Source organism: Orycteropus afer, unplaced genomic scaffold (assembly GCF_000298275.1).
Source record: "Orycteropus afer afer isolate SDZICR_OR568_19922 unplaced genomic scaffold, OryAfe1.0 scaffold00127, whole genome shotgun sequence".
Taxonomy (NCBI): domain Eukaryota; kingdom Metazoa; phylum Chordata; class Mammalia; order Tubulidentata; family Orycteropodidae; genus Orycteropus; species Orycteropus afer.
The window spans coordinates 5104355-5124130 of record NW_006921714.1 but is presented as its reverse complement, the minus strand read 5'-3'; the positions used below and the strand labels follow the sequence as shown (position 1 = coordinate 5124130).

General features: G+C 52.8%; 1 protein-coding gene across 1 annotated transcript in view; it reads left to right on the top strand.

Moving 5' to 3' along the window:
• Positions 1–19776, top strand: part of ITPK1 (inositol-tetrakisphosphate 1-kinase) — a 182187-nt gene that overhangs the window by 99809 nt on the left and 62602 nt on the right. Inside the window, exon 3 of the mRNA XM_007944503.2 lies at positions 15826–15951. Within this exon, the coding sequence (XP_007942694.1) occupies positions 15826–15951 (126 nt within the window). The remainder of the gene's footprint in view (positions 1–15825; positions 15952–19776) is intronic.

Below are 19776 nucleotides of genomic sequence, written 5' to 3'. Positions count from 1 at the left end.
ATTGTAAATAGTGCTGCGATGAACATCGGCGTGCATATATCTGTTCTTGTTATGGCTCTCACTTCTTTAGGGTATATACCTAGTAATGGGATGGCAGGGTCAAATGGTATTTGTATTTCAAACATCACGGCTTTTGAAGTTCTTTCTTAGATCCCATGTCTCCTGGGGCCACAGCAATGACGATTCCCATTGACTGAGTGTTTACAGCGCGTGGTAGGCAAGGCGTTGATGCCTCACACGTGTTCAATCAGGTGACTTCCAGAGTCGTCTCTTCCGAGGGAGCGGGGGGCACACAGCACCCGTGCCCGGAGCTCTCCGGTGCCTGTACCACCTTTGGAATACGTTCTCAGCTCCTCACCGTGCCACTGAAGCTCTGCACCGTCCAGCCCCTCCCGTCTCCTTGCAGCCCTGTCTCCATCCACCTGTGAACCCATTGCTGTCTAGTTGATTCCGACTCACGGTGACCCCAGGTGTCACAGAGTGGAACTGCCCCATAGGGTTTCTTGGCTGCAGTCTTTTAAGGAAACAGATCTCTAGGCTCTTCTGTGGAGCCACTGGGTGGGTTTGAACTCCCAGCCGTTAGCTTAGCAGCTGATTACAATCTGCTTGTGCCACGCAGGCACCTGGCTAGAACAGTCCTGAGAATATGGGGACCTTGACTGTCTCATTAAGGGCTGCACCTTCAGTGCTTGAGTGGTGGGTGCCAGGGACAGGGTGTTCGCTTATGTTAATGATGGGGTGAGAGGGGGAGTGAGTGAGCGAACGGGTGAATGAGCAGGTGATCGGGTGAGCGAGTGAGCAGGTAAATGAGCGAGTGAGCAGGTAAATGAGCGAGTGAGCAGGTAAATGAGCGAGTGAGCCAGTGGGTGAGCAGGTGAGCGAGCAGGCGGGTGAATGAGTGGGTGAGGGAGCAGGTGAGTAAATGAGCAGGCGGGTGGGTGGGTGAGTGTGTGAGTGAAGACACAGCCCCACGAAGCGGGTGCTTTAGTGACCCCATTTCCCACTTGTGCAGACTGAGGTGTGGAGAAAGCATGCCAGCACTGAAGGACAGACTGTGTGTGTGCTTCATGAAGCCATAGCTATCAGTCTCTCTCGTATTTAAGTCCTGCATGAAGGTCAGAAGCCAGAAGTGTTGCTGGCATCGCATTCTTGGTGTTTTGTGTCAAACAGAACACATCTCACCTCGCTGTGTTTTCAGTTATCTAGTCAGTCTCGACTGCGGGTAAAACTTGCCCCACACCTGCGACTCTTCCTCTCTCAGCTGCGTTTGCTGAGCACATGTGAGGTGCGGCCATGCAACGGCACACATTCCCACTTTACCACCTGGGGGCAGGTGCGATGGGCTTGAAATCCTTGTGGGAAGTGCAGGGGGAGAGGGCAGCAGGTGTGATGGCTAGGCTGATATTAAAACAATGTGCAGACTAATAATGGAAGGGAATATTGTTGCTAGATGCTGTCAAGCCAATCCCGACTCATACTGACCCTGTGCGAGAGAGTAGAACTGCCCCATAGGGTTTTCTAGGCTGTAAGAGTCACTGTGAGTTGAAATTGACTCGATGGCAGTGAGTTTGGTTTTTAATCTTCCAGGAGCAGGTCACCAGGCCTTTCTTGCAAGGAGCCACTAGGTGGATTCAAACTGCCAACCTTTCAGTTAGCAGCTGAACGTTTAGCCGTTGTGCACCAGGGCTCCTCAGTAGAAAGGAACACAGAGACAAAAAGAGAGACCCAAGCATGTGACATTGTTACGTGGAAATGGTGGTGGTTGAGAACAGTGGGCTAAAGGTGAGTTATTAAATTGTGTTGGGGGCAAAGATTCCGTTATAAAAGCTGAAAACATGGGGGGGGGGTCTGTTTACAATCAATGAGAAAGAATGTGCTGGGGGACAAACACTTAAAGAAACCATGGGAAGATTTTTAACAACAATCTCATGAGTGAGGAATCCCAAATGAAAACATGGTCAGTCTGAATGTCACAGAAGTGAACCTTTTCTGCATGGCATAGCCACCAAAAGGACAGTGGAAAGGCGAACAACAAGTTGGGAAGCGCTAAGCAAGCATTAAGGAGCTCTGGTGGTGCAGTGGGTAAGACATTTGGCTGCTAACTAGAAGGGCAGTGGTTCAAACCCATCAGTTGCTCCATGGGAGGAACATGGGACAATCTACTTCTGTAAAGATTTACAGCCTTAGAAACCCTATGGGAGTCACTATGAGTCAGAATTGGCTTAATGGCAGTGGGTGTGGTTGGCTGTTTTTGTGTGTGGTAAGCAAGCATTACCATCACTTTCTGTGGGCGCCCTTGTCCCCCAGAGCCAGTGTGTCCACTCTTGTGCTGGGCTTCAGGTGCCTCAGCTCTGAAAGCCTCCAGTGATCTGACCAGGGTCATGCTGCGTCAGCAGCCAGCGGTTTGGAAAGACCCAGAATCCTGGCCCTTGACCTGCTCATGGTGGTACCACGACACCAGTTCTTCTTGACCAGGTAGTTCCCAGGAGAGGACGTTTTAGGTGAAAGCTTTGGGCTCGCCAGCTGGGGTTTTGGAATTGCCTCCTTTCTCTAGGAGCTGTGGGTGGGGCTGCACTGGGGACCTTCTGCCCGTGGTACCCCCAGCAGACACTCCTGCCTCTGGCCCTGCAGGACAGGAGCAGGCCTATGGGAGCACATCTCTCTCACAGCAGCCCCTCAGCCTCAGTCCATATCACTTGAGGAAAGATGTCGGTAGGGGGTACTCTCGGCCACTTGCCTTCCCAAAGACAACAGCGGGTTTAACAACCTCTGTCTGGAGCCACAGGGACCTAGATGTGAACCTGTCTCTCTCTGTCCTGGTTATACAACCTGAGGCAGGTTGTTTTGCCTTCCAGAACCTGCCTTGACCTATCTGTGAAATGGTCACACCTGTCCCTGCCTCCTAAGGATAGTATGGGGAATGGGTGAAATGAAGTGTAACATGCTCGCCATGGCCTGGTGTGTCACAGGGCCCTACTGGTCCTGATGGACCGTACTGGCAGAGGGCCAATCAAGGCACAGAGGTGTTCACTGAAATAAGAGGAGATGTTTGCATCGGGAAGGCATCAGAATTGCTCTCATCTGTGCGCTGTGTTCATGGTTCACAAAGGGAGCTGATGCCCATCCCTTTGGTGCTTCGTCCTAAGGGCTGATGGAAGGGTGTCTCTTCACCCTCGCTTTGAGGGAGGTGAGGGACATGCCTGCCCAGGGCTGCACAGCTGGAGACTCAGCCCTCCCTCCACCCGTGGGCCTTTCTGCCTGGGGAGGGAGAGGCTCTGTGCTTGTGGTGGCTGGGGACTAAGGGACCCTGCTAGTGTCCATGTTGGGGCCCAGGGACAGGAGATAAGGAAATGGGGCTCTTCTCGCCCCCTCCTTGCATGTGTGTGTGTACACACGTGTACACACACAGGCACACATGCGTGTGCATATATACACACTGCAGTTGGACTTTGCCACGTGGCCTTTGACCCCATTTCATGGGGTCCAGATCTGTTGGCCCTTTCTGTTTTCTTAATTTTTGTTGTGATTTGGGTGAAGGTTTACAGAGCAAATTCATTTTCCACATAGCAATTCATACACATTTTGTCTCATGACATTGTCTGCAATTCCCCACAGTGCAACAGCTCTCTTCCCACTCCTTCCCATAATTCCCACTTCCCTACTTCTGTCCTTCCCTCTCTTGTAGTCCCGCCCCCCAAGCTGTCTCCCTGTGCAAACACTGCCCTGTGTTGCCCCATGACTGATCACTCTAAGGAGTGTATCTTCCTCATGTAAATGTTCACCCCATATGCTGGTCAGTTGTTTGGCTGGAAGCTCTAGGAGTGAGCTCAGTTTCAGACCTTAGACCTTAAGGGTGACTAGGGGCCATAGTCTCAGGGGTCTCACCAGGTTCTATCAGACCAGCAAACCTTGTCCTTTTTTTTTTTTTTTTATGATTTGGAGTTTTGTTCCACATTGTTTTCCCACTCTATCCAGGATCTCCTGCACTGATGCCCCTCCAAGTGGCACCATCCAGTTTTTCTGGTCTTGCGGTCATATAGGCTGAGGGCCGCATGGCCTACCAGTCCCTTCTGCTAGCCCTTTTAATGCTTGCTTTCTCTTCCTTTTTCCTTCCCACTGTGAACAGTGCCCAAGATGAAGCAGCCCACGGGGCCAAGCCACATGGTCGGGGAACTCAGCCAGCAGATGTAGGGGATCGGTGGACGGGGCTTTCTGAAATGCTAGAGAACAGCCGCTATCCTGGAGGGTCTCTGGGCAAAGTTCCTGCCTTCTGATTCTGAGAGATAGGATCAGTCAGCTTCCCCTTACAGGATCATCCCTGTTTTCCTCTAGTTCATCCAAATACTGAATTATAACTTACAAAAAAAAAAAAAAAATTAGTCCCAACACAACCCCAGTCTCAGCCTTGCTCACTTGTTGATTTAACTTACTTTTCTCCCCACACGCCTTCCCTTCCACACTTCCTTTGTTTCAAAAAGAGAAAAGGAGAAACCTGGTGGCGGGGGCAGGGGAAATCACCTGTTTATTCTGTTAGTGAGAATAGTCTATGTTGCCAGCCACGTTAACAATCCCTAATCTCCTAATTTAAAACGATGACTTATTTCTCAGTTGTGTGGTAGTGGGTCAGCTGAGGGCTCTGCTCCTCATAGTCACTGGGAGCCAAGGTGACCAAGCAGGTGCCATCTTAAACGTTGTGGTCCTGTGTCGCAGGGAAGAGAGAAGAGGTTCTCACACTGACATTTAAATGCTCTGGCCAGGAAGTGACCTGTTTGTTTGACTTTCTCTCACAGCTCATTGGCCAGAACAAGCCACATGACTTTACCCAGTCACAAGGAAACACAGCAGTGCAGTCTTGCCACGTGTCCAGAAAATGGGCCATAATACCATAACAGTGGTTGTTCTGGTTCCCTAATGCCACTCTGACAGGAATACACCACCAATGGGATGGCCTTAACAAACAGGAGTTTATTCTCTTACAGTTTGGAGGCTTTACGTCCAAGTTCAAAGTGCCAGGTTCGAGGGGCTGGGTGAAAGCCCCTCAACCTTGGGGTCCAGCTCTGCCTCCTGCTCCCAGCCCACTGGAGCTAGAGGCATTTCTTCACTCATAGACAGCTGCTGGCTGCGGAGGCTGAGAAGCCCAAGGTTGACAAGTAAAAAGGCACAGTCTCGGTGTTACCAAACCACACGGCAGGCCATCAACTTAAGTCCATTGTAAGTCCCAAGTTCGGCAGAGCATGGCAGGCTGCTGAGCAACGACATGGCTACACACAGGGTCCAAGCGTGCCATAGGCTAGAGACCATTTCCAAGACTTCTCCTTAAATACAGGAAGCAGACCACATCCCAAAGGCAGCTACTCAGCTGCTTGTGGTAGATCCCACCATGGAGTTGATTGTCAGTCTCATCATGGGACATAACACCACCAGCTGCCCAGCCACTCAACCAGGCTCAGCCAAATTGACACACAAATATAACTACCACAGTGGCACAATGGTTAAGCAGTTGGCTGTTAACAAAAGATCAGCAGTTCAAACCCACTAACCACTCTGAGGGAGAAAGACGTAGCAGTCTACTTCCATAAAGATTACAGCCTTGGAAACCCTCTAGGATCGTTCTCCCCTGTCCTATAGGGGTCGTTGTGAATTGGAATCAACTCGATGGCACTGAGTTTGTTGTTTTTAGATTATACCATAATGACTTGTTAGTTGCCATCGAGTTGGCTCAGACCCAGGTAATCTTGTGCCTGACAGAACTAAATGCTGCCTGGTTCTGCTCCATGCCTGTCATCGTTGGCATGTTCGAGCCCCTTGTAGCTATTGTGTCAACCCATCTCGTGGGGGTTTCCTTGTTTCCACGGACCCCCTGCTTTAGCAAACGTGATGTCCTTTTCTCACAATGGCGCTTTCCTGATGATGTGTCCAAAGCGAGATGTTTTGCCATTGCCACTTTTAAGGGGCATTCTGGTTGTATATTTCCTAAGATTAATTTGTTTGTCCTTCTGGCAGTCCATGGTGTACTCACAGCTCTTTGCAACACTTCAATTAAATGCATGAGCTCCTTTAGTCTTTCATTTCCATTGTCCAGCTTTCACATGCATACGTTGAAAAGACCCTGAAACTTGCTCTTAAGTGCGGAGTAGCAAAAGTGAACAGAAGTCCTCGTGTTTCATATTTTGTGTTTCCTGTCAAGCTTTGCCCACAGCGAACGCTTCACATGGTGGTAACCCAGCAGACACTCTTGTTTCCAAGCAGGCCTCCTCACTGCCATCTCAGTGGCTCTTTAGTGTCCCCTTGTCTGGCTGTTCTAGTTGTGTACTTAGCCAGCCCCTTGACGTGGACATTTAAGTCATCTCCACATCTCCCTGCCTGTGGATGAGGCCATAGTGAGTCTCTCTGAGCCAAGAACGGTTTTCGCCTGTTGATTATTTCCTTAAGCCGGCATCCCAGGAGTGGGCTGGCTGGGTCAGAGGGCATGGACGCGTTTAGCCTTTTAATCTGCTCTTGAACCTGGCTCCGCAGTGCTGGGCCTGGGCCAGGGTTTCCCCAGCTCCTGAGAACTCAGGGTCAGTCCTATTCTTAAGGAGCCATGCTTGCTGAGTAGGCGTCACTTTCTGGCTCTTTGAAATAAAGTCAGCTCACGGTGTCTTACAACTTTGGAGCCCCAGGCAGCCTCCACGGAGCTGGCCCCTCACTGTTTAGGGGAAAAGGTTCCCCGTTATGTGCCTCAACCAGATGGTGGTTCCTTCCTGTGACCCCAGTAACTGGAAAACCAGTTACTGAGAAAGTGAGGGATTGGGTCAGAATGTATTTAGGATGGTTCCCCCTCCCCAGCCCTTGGGCACAGCCTGCTGGGCTGACGAGCCTGTCCTTGGCCACCCTGCTGAGCTGAGCTCCTGAAGGCTTGGTGACCAGCTGCAGTGACTCCCGGCTCTGAGGGACACAGTTTTCTTGGGAGTGAGTGTTGGTCTCACCAGGGAAAAGCCTTCTATCTGTTCTCCTTTTGGAACGAAACCCACAGAAAATCATGTCCATGGGGCAGAACCCCTGGTGACCAGGCCCCCCTTTGAAGTCTGTTCACGAGGCTTCCAGGCCTGCCTTTCTTCTCAGGGGAGAGGGGTGCTGCTTGGTGAGGCATCTCCACATCGGATGCAGCTGCTCCTTCCCAGGTGTGCGGTCCTGATGCGGAGGAATCCATCCGACCTCAGCCCACACACCTTTCATCTGGAGCCGTTTTTCTTATCCTTGGCTGAGACAAAACTTTTGACCTAGTTACTTCCACTTGAAGCCACAGCCGAAAACCCACCAGTCCACAGGGGTGGATTTAGGGAGACGATAAGGAAGGCACTGGGCACCCCCGAGGACATATGGTTTAGAGGCTAATTGTCTGGCTTTGGCAGCAGAGAGACCTGCAATCCAATGGAGCTGTAACTGTGACCTTGGACAAGTTACTTAACCTCTCTGTGACTCATCTGTCCCTCTTGTGGCACTGCTTGTTGGCGTTGTATGTGGCCCAGAGTTGGCAAATAGTAGAGATCATCCTTGACAATGACAGCCAGTTTTAATGCCACAAGAGACACTTTGAAGAGTCTAGTGTCAGTCAGTCAGTACAGGAGTTCTCAAACCAAACCACACTCACTGGCATTGAGTTGATTCTGACTCACAGTGACCCGCATTGGGTTTCCAAGGCTGTAAATCTTTATAGAAGCAGACTGTCCCCTTCTTTCTTCCATGGAGCAGTTGGTGGGTTCGAACCACTGACTTCTTGGTTAACAGCCAAATGCTTTAACCACTACACCACCAGAGCTCCTTAACAAGAGCTCCTGGGTTTTACCAAATCCATTTCTGCCCTTTTCTTGACCAGTCAGTGGACTTGTACTGCTACAACGTCAAGGGAATTTCCATTGGTCAGTAGTAATGTAAAATAGTAAGAGTAGAAAAAATAATAGCTGGCATTTATTGAGTGCACTCTTCTCGCTGGCTGGGCTCTGCTAAGAGTAGAGACCACAGGTGTTATTTAACCTCTCCGCGCCACACCTGGGCACCCTCCTCACAGGTTGTTGTAAGAATTGGATGAGTGACTGTGTGTACAACGCTCAGAGCAGAGCCCAGCGCAGAGTGGGTCTGCGAGAGCTGCCTGTGAGTGCTGGGGTAACAGGCTTCTTGCTTTAAAATGAGGAGACTGAGGTTCTAAGATGACCACAGACCTATCCTTACACCTATCTGACCCCCACCTGGCTTCAGTTACAGCTTTTTCAGCTGAGAAGTCAGCTGCAGCCTTTTGGGGCTGGTCAGAGAGTCATAGATTTTTTTGAGTGGCCCTGGGCCTCCACGATCATCTAATGCCAGAGGGTGGAGCAGCTCTCAGTGGGGATACAGGGGGTGGGAAACCAGTTCTCCCAAGTCCCCAGCCTCCCTGGTGAGCCCCAGGGACGGTTTTAGGTCTCTCTTGAATCTAGGGAGTTATTGATCCTGTGAGAGCATCGGTCGATCAGTGATGGCATTCTCGCCTTCTGTGCCGGAACCCTGGCTTCCGTCCCCGGCCCGTGCACCTCATGCACAGCCCGTCTGTCAGTGGGGGCCTGTGTGTTGCTGTGACGCTGAATACGTTTCAGGGGCGCCTCCAGTCTTAAGATGGATCCGGGAGAAAGACCTGGTGATGTGTTTCTGAAAATCAACCTTGAAAATCCTGAGTCACAGCGGTCTGATCTGCAGCAGATCCTGGGCCCTGGCAGGCCTGAGCAGCGTTCGTTCTGTTGTCGTGGGGTAGCCAAGAGTCAGAGCCAACTCAGACACACCTGACAACCTTGATCACGTCAGGGCAGCGTGTGGGGAAGTTGGGGGAGAGAGGATAACTGGAGGTGTAGCCTGGTCTGTCCTGGTGGCACTAGATGCCCACCTTCACCTCAGTGACCTCCTCCTCCTTCCCCAACTTCCCAAATGTGCTCTCCCCCTGTCTGGCTGTACTGCACCCACTGCCATCAAGTTGGTTCCCACTCATACCGACCCCCATTGGGTTTCCAAGGCGTTCAATCTTTATGGAAGTAGATTGGCCCATCTTCCTTTTGTGGAGCGGCTGGTGGGTTTGAACCACCAACCTTCTGGTTAGCAGTCAAATGCCTTAGGCACTGTGCCACCAGAGCTCCTTTCTGGCTGTATTAGGTCAAAATCTTAGTGGCTTAACACAGTAAAAATTGATTAGTTGGTGTGTATGCCACCTAGGGGTGCATCTCACCCCAGGGCCTGGAAGTCTCCCACAGGATTCTTTGCTTGCAACCTGCAGGTGAAGCTTGAGAGATCTCAGGGGAGGTTTTTATAGGCCAGATCCCTGAACATGCAACACAAACACTGATTGGCCAGAACTCGATCACATGACCACCCAACTGCAGAGGAGGCTGGAAAATGTAGTTCTGCGTGTGCCCTGCCCCAGAGAATGAAGGAAGCCGTTTTGTTGGATGCTGAGGCCAGGGGTCCCCTCTTCCAAGGTGCCAGTCAGAGACTGTTGTCTGGGGTACCCGAGGTGTGTGGAGGTCAGAGACACAAGGAGACTGTTGAATGCAGAGGGCTGCTCTCTGTGGCTGTCTCCTCAACCTGGATTACACCTTCCTTCCCAGCCATCCCTGGAGGTCTGTGTTAGTGTCCTCGGGCTGCCATAATAAAATACCACAAACAGGGTGGCTTATAAGGACAGGAATGTGTCGCCCCACGGTTGTGGAGGCTGGGAATCCAAATCCAAGTCTCAGCCAGGCCATGCCCCCCGGGCAGTCTTTAGGAAGGATCCCGTCTGGTCTCTCCCAGCTTCTCGTAGCTCCAGTGTTTCTCAGCTTGTAGCTGGAGCTTCCCTGGGCATCCTTCCTCTGTGTCTCAGCGCCTTTTTTCTCTTGTATAAGGATACCCATCTTCCAGGATCAGGGCATACCCTACTCCAGCATGACTGCATGATAACGGACAACGTCTTCAACATTCCTGTCTCCAAACAAGGCCACATTTGCAGCTGTAGGGGTTCATCTTAACATTTTGGGGGACATCGTTCAATCCAGAACAAAGCCCAGGTCTTCCCTCTTCACCACTCAGCCAGAATGCTGTTTCTGTTTTATTGGGAAAGTCACCCACTTCCTCAAACCCCCTTTCCATTGGTCTGCTTTGTTACTGTTTGCTTTAAAGCATCCAGTTATACCTGGAAGATATATATCTAGTACTTACCTCAAGTTCTAGGTCCTGGGGACGCCAGGCCTCTAGCTTTTGTTTGTTCTGTTGTGCGTGGGGCAGCCAAGAGTCAGAGCCAACTCAGCCACGCCTGACGACCTTGGTCATGTCAGGGCAGCGTGTGGGGAAGTCAGGGGACCTCATCTTTGGGGACCTCACAGTCCTGTTGAGGAGACAGGGAATTAAGAAATAGCTTTATAATGGAAAGTTAGGGGGAAACCTGGAGGGGGTACAAAGGGTTCTGGGTCCTTGATACATCCTGTTTGCCTGGGGTGAGCTGAGAAGTCTTGAGAAAGGAGTGAACTTTTGAGCTAGGACTGGGAAAGTAAGAGGTCACACTGGATGAGGGGACGTGGAGGGGGGACGTTATGGGGATAGACAGAGAAGTACTGTCTCACGGATGGGATCTGCAGTTGCCCTTGGGGCTCAGTCTCAGGTGCCGCCTCTAACATGAGCCCAGGGACCATCAGACTGATGGGGAGTTCTGAGAGGACAGGGCAGGTGCTATCTGTCCACTCCTCTGCCCTCTGCTGTGCCTGGCACACAATAGGTGCCCAGGACAAGGCTGTTAAATTCAGGGCTTTTAACGGGTTTTCCTGGTTCAGTCATGGCGAACGAAGCAAAACTGGAGTGGACATGAATTTGTAAAATGCATGTGTACTGAACAATAACTGGAATGGGAAAAATAACAGGTGGACGTCCTGCTAGAAACTTAACCTGCCTCTAGACAACAAGGGCAGCACACACCGTGCATGGCAGCCAGATCTCTTGACTGGTAGAGTTGGGAACAACGGTACCCCAATCAAAGATGGCGCTGGCAGTGGCCAACAGCACATCTTTGAATGTGTGTCACTCTCCACAGTCCTGGGAGTAACCCAGTCTCCCGCATCAGGGTCTGGAAGGGGCTCACCGCCTCTTCCAAGTTTCCCTTTCTAGGGCTTCGACCCGTAATTTTTCCCCGTTCTTGTTATTATTCCCCCGAACCAAACCAAACGCACTGTCATCGAGTCAATTTTGACTCCTTGGGTTTCCGAGGTGGTATCACTATGGAAGCAGATTGCCCAACCCCCCCACACCCACATTTTGTAAGTTCAAGTCAGTTCCGATTTTGCTGCATCAACCATGGCTGAACCATTTTGGACCAGTTTCAAACCCTTGTTAAATCAAGCAACAAATTGTCCTTTTAAATACCTACCACACGCCACACATCCATGAATGAAGTCTCTTGTTGGCACCACAGGCCAGTCCAGTCACTGCCAAGTCAGTTCCAGCAGTTAAAAACATCCTCGTGTTACAGATGGGGAAACTGAGGCATCGAGCAGTTTCGGGGTGATCTTGGCAGTGTCTGGCCACTTAGTGAGGAGAAGTGGGTGCTGACTGCCTTTCATGGTGCTGACAGCTCCACTTAGGTTGCAGCAAGTGCTGCGGGGAGACCTGGTTGCACTGAAGACCAGACCAGGCCGATGTGTATCCCTAGTGGCTGTTCTCATGAGAGGTTTTACTGGCATAAACATGCTTGGGAAATATACAAGGGAAGGTGGCCAGCTTCCAGAGCTCAGCTGTTTGCCTTCAGCAGAGGGACCAGGAACACGGGGAGCTTATTGTCCACACAGCCACAGTCGTCAGGTCCGTGGCCAGTGTCAGCTGAGGACAGAGCCCCGAGACCTCCTCTACCCACCCTACTCCCTACATTCTACTGTGGAAGCTCACTCGGACTGGTGTCTGTCCCCCACCCCGTGCCACACAGCAGAGCTGGAGGCTTCTCTTTGGACCTGTGTGTGCCACACAGCAGAGCTGGAGGCTTCTCTTTGGACCTGTGTGCAGGTGGGGACGCACCCTGACAGCCCTGGGGCACGTTGCCTCGCACCTCTGCTTGACCTCGCTCTCTGGGCTATGCCTGGCCTCTTGTTTACAGACACTGGCAGTTAAGGTTGTGTCAGCTTGGCTGGGCGTGGTGCTAAGTGGCTTGGCAACTGGATGTAGTTATTCCCCATGATGAGATTGTAATCACCTCCATGGTGGAATCTGCTATGAGATGTTAATCAGTGGAAAGGGAGTTGCCTTTGGAGTGTGGCAACTTCCAGTATGTGTGGAAGAGTTGTGGGAAAGGTCTCTAGCTTTTTGGCACATTTGGCTCCGCATTTGGCCGAGTCCACTGCCTGGATTTGAACCAGTGGTCTGCTGTGTTGACTGATGATCTTGAGATTGTGCCATTTTATCTGCTGATCCTGGGTTTCTCAGCCTTAGCAGCCAGCATCTGTCTGAGTTAGGACACGCATCTGGCTCCAGTTGGCCTGGAATAAGAGGCAGAGCTGAAGGCCAAAGTTCAGGATCCTTCACCCAGCCCCTAGAGCCAGCACTCTGAATTTGGACTTCTAGCTTCCTAAACTATGAGAGAGTAAACTGTTTGTTACAGCCATCTACTTGTGGTGTTTCTATTATAGCAGCACCAAGATAGTCCCATCACATTAAAGCCATAGGTTACAGGTGAAATGGGTTGTGTCCATGGCCCCTTGGAAGGGTTGGCCGTCCTTGCCCAAGTTACTACTTTCCACCAACTTCTCTACCTTCTTCAGATTCTGTGTTTTCCAGAAAGCCATTTGGTAGGATTATAAAGTAGAATCCACAGTAAAAGAGAAAGGTCCTGCACCATACAGTTTTTATGGAATGGGAAACTGTGCCCAGTGGGTGATGGACTAGGCTGTGCCCAGGCTCAGGTTGATGGTGGCTTGGCCAAGGGGGGAGCCCTGGGTGTTGGGCAACCACAGTCTGGGCCCAGCTGGGCTGCTCTGATACTTGGGATTCTGGCGTCCTGGTCAATGAAGGTGAGAAAGTCAGTAGCCCCTGGGGCGCCTGCAAGGATGAGCAGGTGCCTACTTCCCAAAAGCTGCTTGGGCCATGCCCCTTCCCCTCCAGGTTCCTAAGCTTGGAAGAGACCATCAGCTTTCACACATACCTCCCCTTTTTGTCATTTTTATGTGATTTAGGTGGAAGTCTACAGAGAAACTCATTTTCCGTGCAACACGTCGTATGCACTCTGTTGCATGACATTGATTGCATTTCCCCACAGTGTAACAGCTTTCGTCCCACTTCCTCCTAGATGCCACCTCGTCCCCGTGTCCTTCCCTCCCATGCACTGCCCCCCATCCCCAAGCTGTCTCCTTGTGCAGACACTGCCCTTTTGTTCTCCCATGATTGATCGCTCCGAGGTGTATATCTGTCCGACATAAATGTTCACCCCATATGCCTGTCCGTTGTTTAGCTGGAAGTGACAAGAGTGAGCTCAGTTCCAGACCGTGAGGGTAACTAGGGGCCATAAGTCTTGGAGGTCTCACTAGGCTCCATCAGAGCAGTAAAACTGGTCTTTTTTTTTAAATTTTGAGTTTTGTTCCACATTGTTCACCTACTCCGTCCAGGACCCCCTGCACTGATGCCCCTCATAGTGGTTGACAGTGGCAGCCAGGCACCATCTAGGTCCTCTGGTCTTAAGGTCATATAGGCTGAGGATTACAGGGTCTGCTAGTCCCTTGGATTAATGGTTTCCATGTGCCTTTTCTTTTCTTCATTCTTCTTTATTTTGGAGGAGAAGAGACCCATCGTTGCGTCTAGATGGCTGCTTGGAAGACCCCATTCGCCACTTGTCAAAGCAGGGTGCAGAACTGTGTTTTTGTGTAACATGTCATGCTAGTTGAGCTTGATGTCCCATGTGACCTTGGTCCCGGGCTCATAGGTCCAACAACGTGCTGCCTCAGGGTAGCTGGCCGTGGCCAGGAAGCCACTACAGCCTTGCTCCTTGTCAGGTCTACTGTGTGCTTGGACATTCTTACAGCACATACAGACATACGTGTAGAAACATCGCCTACAGCCCTGTGTTTTGTCCTGTGCTCAGGCCGGTCACTGTGGGACATGAGGCATATTCTTTATTGTGTTCTTACTGTGAGATGCAGGGGATTTTTATTACGTAGAAGGAGTCCCTGACATCTTTCCTGGCAGGCGCTGAAAAGGGAGCTACCAGCAGCCCTCAGGGAAGAAAAGAGCTGGCACATCCCAAAGGTGTAAGTGGAAGAGAGTTTACTAAAGGACGGTTACAAGTGGGCCGGGGACAAGGGAACTGACAAGACAGGACCCCTGGCACTAGCAAGATGGTGAGCTGTACCCCCAGGCCTGAGGGGACAAGGGGACAGAGGAGTGCTGCTGGTAGCCCTGAGAGTCTGCCCCACCTGATGGGCTTTGGCTGCTGCCAGGAACGGAGCGGGTGGGGCTGTGAGGAAGGCTGTGAGCAGTGCCCGGTCTTCTCTCCTCTTCTCTCTCTGTCAGCTGATAACCTCCAGTCAGCCAGACTTGGCCTGAAGGCAACGGACAAGGGCCCCTGGCTCTGGGGGATGACCTCAGGGACAGAGCAGGCACCAGCACAGCGGGGAGGAGGTTGGAAGAGGGTGCAAGACAGAAGGACAAGCTTCAGGTCTGGGGCTGCAGAGTAGCTCACTGTTTTAACACCGAGAGATCTCAAAACCAAAAACCTAACCCATGGCCGTGCACTTGATTTCGACTCACTGTGACCCTGTAGGACAGGGTAGAACTGCCCTGTAGGGTTTCGAAGGCTGTAAATCTTTCCAGAAGCAGACTACGTCATGTTTCTTTCAGTTAGATCTTAGGCAGGCTTTTAAAGTCTCTGTTCTCTGCTTTCCTTTGTTGTATGTGGTTAGAAAATGAGATAAACTTGAGTGAGCTTTTTCGTGTGGTACCCACTAAGAATGGCTACTGGGGGCTGTCTCTGTGGTTTCTTTACTGATGACTTTGAGAAAGTCAGCCACGAATCCTGGCAGGAGCCCCACTTGGGGGTGGGGCTTGTGGCCTGCTCTGACGCCTGCTGAGGCCATCTGGGGGGTCAGCCAGGCACCTGCTGGGCCAGGTGTGGTGAGCTGTTGGGAAGCGCGGTGTCGGGCTGCTCCGGTTGCCGGCAGTTGCTCCCATCTTTGGGTTGGGTGGTGCTGGTCCCAGGCCCGACCTTCCTAACCCCATGCTCTTGAAAAACTAAATAAACACATCTCCTCCATAGGGGCAAGTCAAGCAGACATAGGGAGCCTGGGAGCCCGGGACAAGCCCAGATTTCCACGTGATGTGCAAGCTAAGCTGCTGGTGTCATCCAGCATTAGCTCTGAGACTGGGGAGATCGTAGCTTGTCTGAGACTTTATGTGGTTTTGTAGATTGAGTACCGACTTTGGAATTGGGCAGCTCTGAGTTCAAGCAGGCTGTGTGATTTTAGTGTATTACTTTGCCTCACTGAAAGCTGTAGGGTGTTGGGCAGATGGGATGCATTGCAGGAATGCTCTCTCTATAAACGCTTCCGCAGGTAACACTCCTATCTCGTTGATTCCATCTGTATCTTTGGCATCCTGTGGGGCCTAGGATGTGGGGGAGCAGAATTATGAATACGAGGCCTATGACGAGGAGTTAGGGGACACACGTGATGTGGTTGGTCTTAGAGGGTTTGTCTGTTTGTCCAATCTGCATCTGCCATGACTGTCTGGAGGGTTGTGGGGCTGCTTATGGGGTATAGAGGGTAGGAGTAGTGGGCTTCACTGCTGATGCTGTCCCTTTTGTCTGTGCCCTGCCACCTGCAGCTGAACCTCAGCCGGCCGATCGAGGATCAGGGCCCCCTGGATGTCATCATCCACAAGCTGACTGATGTCATCCTCGAAGCTGACCAGAACGACAGCCAGTCCCTGGAGCTGGTGCACCGGTTCCAGGTGAGCTGGGGCTGGGTGCACACGAGGCGGGGAAGGCTCACAGGTGGCTCTGGGAGTATGTCGGCTCCTGTCTTGTGGCACGGTCATCGAAGTGGCTCTGTCCCTGACAAGACAGGAGCTGGCAAGCAGGTACTTCCTGGGGGACCTCATCTCCTTGGGTGTGAAATGGAGGTTGAACTTGGGCATGGTTGGCACCTTGACCCCACCCCCACCTGTGGGACATAATTTACCCAGTGCTCCTGTGGCTTCCGAACCCTCAGCACGGACATGGTCCCCAGTGGCTGAGGCGTCACAGGGAGAAAGGGGGGACCTGAGGGCTTTGGAGCTAGGGTAGCCACGCTCCCCCCAGCCCTGTAGTGTCACCTCAGTGAAAACATTGCTGGACCCTGTGTGCCTGTCTCTAAGATGGCGTCAAGTGCCTCTCTGAGCGGATGCCCCTCCGCGCCCCCTCAGCTGTCCTCTTCTTCCAGTCCTACCTCCCGCCAGCCCCCCAGGTCCTGACCCAGCGAGTCGCCCTGGGTGGCTGCTGCTCTGGCCGCTGTTGCCTTGCCCTTGTTGCCTCGCCCTGTCTCCTCCACTGTGTTCAAGAACGTGACTCATTCCTCTGGAAAGTGCCTCGGGGTCATGAAAAACAAAGTCCTATTATCAGTGAAAATGGGCTGAGACCTGGGAAATTCCCAAGGCCTCCGTGGGGGTGGAGAGGCTGGAGCCAGCACTTTCAGGGTGCGATAGTTAACTGGAGGTTTGGCGCCCTGTGTCTCCTGTCAGGACACGGGAGGCGCACATGGCAGCCGTCCTGCTAAGTCCTGCTAACGGTGCTCAGAGTTGGTGACTCAGCGGCCCTCCGCCCCCTTGCTTCTCCCCTGCCTCCTGGTGCACTCCTTCCTCCCCCAAGTTCTTACCTCCTGTGGGTGTGGCCTGGAGGCGCTGGTGGCCTGCTCCTGGCTTGCCTGCTCCTGTAGCACAGCCCCCCGTATGGTGCCCTCCAGGGCCTCTGCCTTGTCTGTGGTCTAAAGTAGCTGCCAGTTGCTGGGCAGTTTTCAAGGGCTGGAGGCCACGGGAAAGGTGGGTTGAGTCTCCTCTCTGACTCCGTGGGCCCTTGGTGTTCTTATCTGTGGGTTGGCTCTAATAATAAGGAAACCTCATACAGCTGGTGGGAGCAGAAGGTGACCCAGTGCGTGTGGTGAGGGGCCGTTGAGCTGGTTCTGACCTAATCATAGAGAGTCCAGCAGACTCGTGTCCAACAGAATGAAATGCTGCGCGGTCCAGCGCCATCCCCACATCCTTGCTGTGTTTCAGCCCATTGTTGCAGCACTGTGTCAGTCCATCTTGTGCAGGGTCTTCCTCTTTCTGGCTGACCCTCTACTTTACTGAGCATGATGTCCTTCTCCAGGGGCTGCTCCCACCTGGTAACGCGTCCAAAGTACGTGTGATGAAGCTTTATCGTTCCTGTTTCCAGGAGCATTCCGGTAGTACTTCATCCAAGAGAGATTTATCTGTTCTTCTGGCCGTCCGTGGGGTGGACAGCACTGTCCATACAAAGTGTTTGACCCAGTGTGTACCCCAGCAAGTGCTGATATGTGGGAGCTGTGTATTATCATGTTCCTGCTGGTACAGAGCCGCCACACACAGCCCCAGCCCCGGGCAGAAAGGTGCCGAGCCATAGAGGAGAGCTGGGTCCCCTGCGTCCCTCTTCTTGGAGTGAGCGACCGTGCCAGGTGAGGCATGGGACGTGGGGCTGCAGGAGTTCAGCCTTACACCCTTCTAGATGGACCCCTGGAGTCTGTCCCAGCCCAGGGCACACACACCCAAAGCCCCCACCAGGGGCAGGTGGGGGATGGCCGAGGTGACCTCAGCGTAACCCTCCAGCCTCTGTGTTTGAGGTAAATTTTTACTGCAGTCAGTGTTGAGGCCTAAAGCCGGATGTCTGATAAGCCAGGACATTTCCTTCCTGGTGAGGAGAACAATCCTTTGGGGAAAAAGGTGACGGAGTCGGACTGTGCTTACTGGAGGCCCCGGGAAGAGAGGAGTGCCGCGGAGATGGCCGGCCCAGGGAAGGGCCAGGCTTGGGAGTGAGGAGCAGGATGAGATGGGGTCAGGGGAGGGGCAGAGAAGGGGTGATGGGGCGAGGAGGAGAGTGGGGTGATGGGGAAGAGACCGAGGTGATGAGGGAAGAGGGGGTGATGGGGTGGGAAACAGAAGGGGGCTGATGGGGTGGGAAGAGGTGGGGTGATGGGGTGGGGACGAGGGAGGTGAAGGGCCAGGGAAGAGGGGAGTGTGGTAGGGCAGGGAAGGGGGGGTGGGCAGGAAAGAGAAAGGGTGATGGGGTGAGAAGAGGTGGGAGTGATGGAGCTGGGAAGAGAGGGAGGTGGTGGGAAGAGAGTGGTAATGGGAGGGGAGAGAGGGGGAGAGGGGGTGATGGGGGAAGAAAGGGGGTGATGGTGATGTGAGAGAAGACGGGGTGATGGGGGAAGGAAGGGGGTGATGGGGGAAGAAAGGGGGTGATGGTGATGTGAGGGAAGATGGGGTGATGGGGGAGAGGGGGTGATGGGGGAAGGAAGGGAGTGATGGGGGTGATACGAGGGAAGAGGGGGGCGATGGGAGAAGGAGGTGATGGAGGAGAGGAGGTGATGGGGGAAAAGAGGGGGGTGATAGGGAGGAAAGGGGGGTGATGAGAGGAGAGAGGGGGGCGATGGGGCAGGGAAGAGCTCTGTCATGCTGCACAGGCCTCCCTCCGGCCACCTGGTGCCACTGGTTGGATCCTGTCACTCGACCATAAGAGAGATTCCCACCCAGGTCTACTCTGGGTAGACTGAGGAAGGCTGACTGGGGAGGCTGACCTGTGACCTTGATCTTAGGCCAGCAGCCTGCTGTTTGCACCATCTTGTTTTAATATTTATTCTTAAGAGATTCACAAGGCGGCATAGGCTGGGATTGGGGGGTGGGGGCACACAGCCCGAGGCCAGTCCATCAGAGGGTGGGAAGCAGAGCCTAGGGCTTTCCCGGGTTTGTCCTACATCAGTTCAGCAGATCAGAGGTGGTTTGCCACAAAAGGGGCTCTGCTGGCAGGACCTTCTCCAAAGGCAGTATTCTGGTCCCCAGGGAGGTGGTTTGGTGGCATGTGAATCAAGAAAGATGATTTTCTAAGATATTCCTGACAGTTCTAGAACATTCCACCCATGGGATTCTCTGCACAGCTTGCTTCTGGTAACTTTCAGGCCCTAGGGATGGACAGGAATTCTCAGAACTGCGCGGTTGTGCCCTTCCCAGATGTCCTTGTGGACGGGCTGGAGGGTGCAGTCCCTGGCCTATTGTAGCTGGTGAAGGCTGGTTGCCATAGAAACCACCCCCACCCCCAAGGTGTTTTTTGACTGGCCTCCAGATGCCTTGGCTTGGAGAATCCTCGGGATGATTCAGTTGTTTTTCTGCTCCAAGGTCCGTGTGGAGCCAGCAGCCTGGTGCCACTATGGCTGTGCCCTCGACTTCTTTATCAGTACTCAGACCAGGCAAAGGTCTTGGGGCCTCCCCACATGGCTAGTGGTGCTGAGGTAGCAGGGGCTGGGCATGAGGGGATCCCTGCCCTGGTGCTCAAGGGAGGCTGTCTGGGCCTCTCAGACACCTCAGGGCACTAGGACCTTCTCGCTTTGATGCCCAGAGCCACCTAGCCAGTGTGGCCCAGGTGTGGTCCTCCCCCTCTGCCACCCCTCCCAGCTCTAGGATTGCCCCAAAGGGCTGCCGTGGTTACTTCCAGGAGACCGGTGAAATGGTCAGGTGGACTGTCCTAGTTTTTCCCCAGCTGGGCTTAGAAGAAGGGGCTTTGAGTGT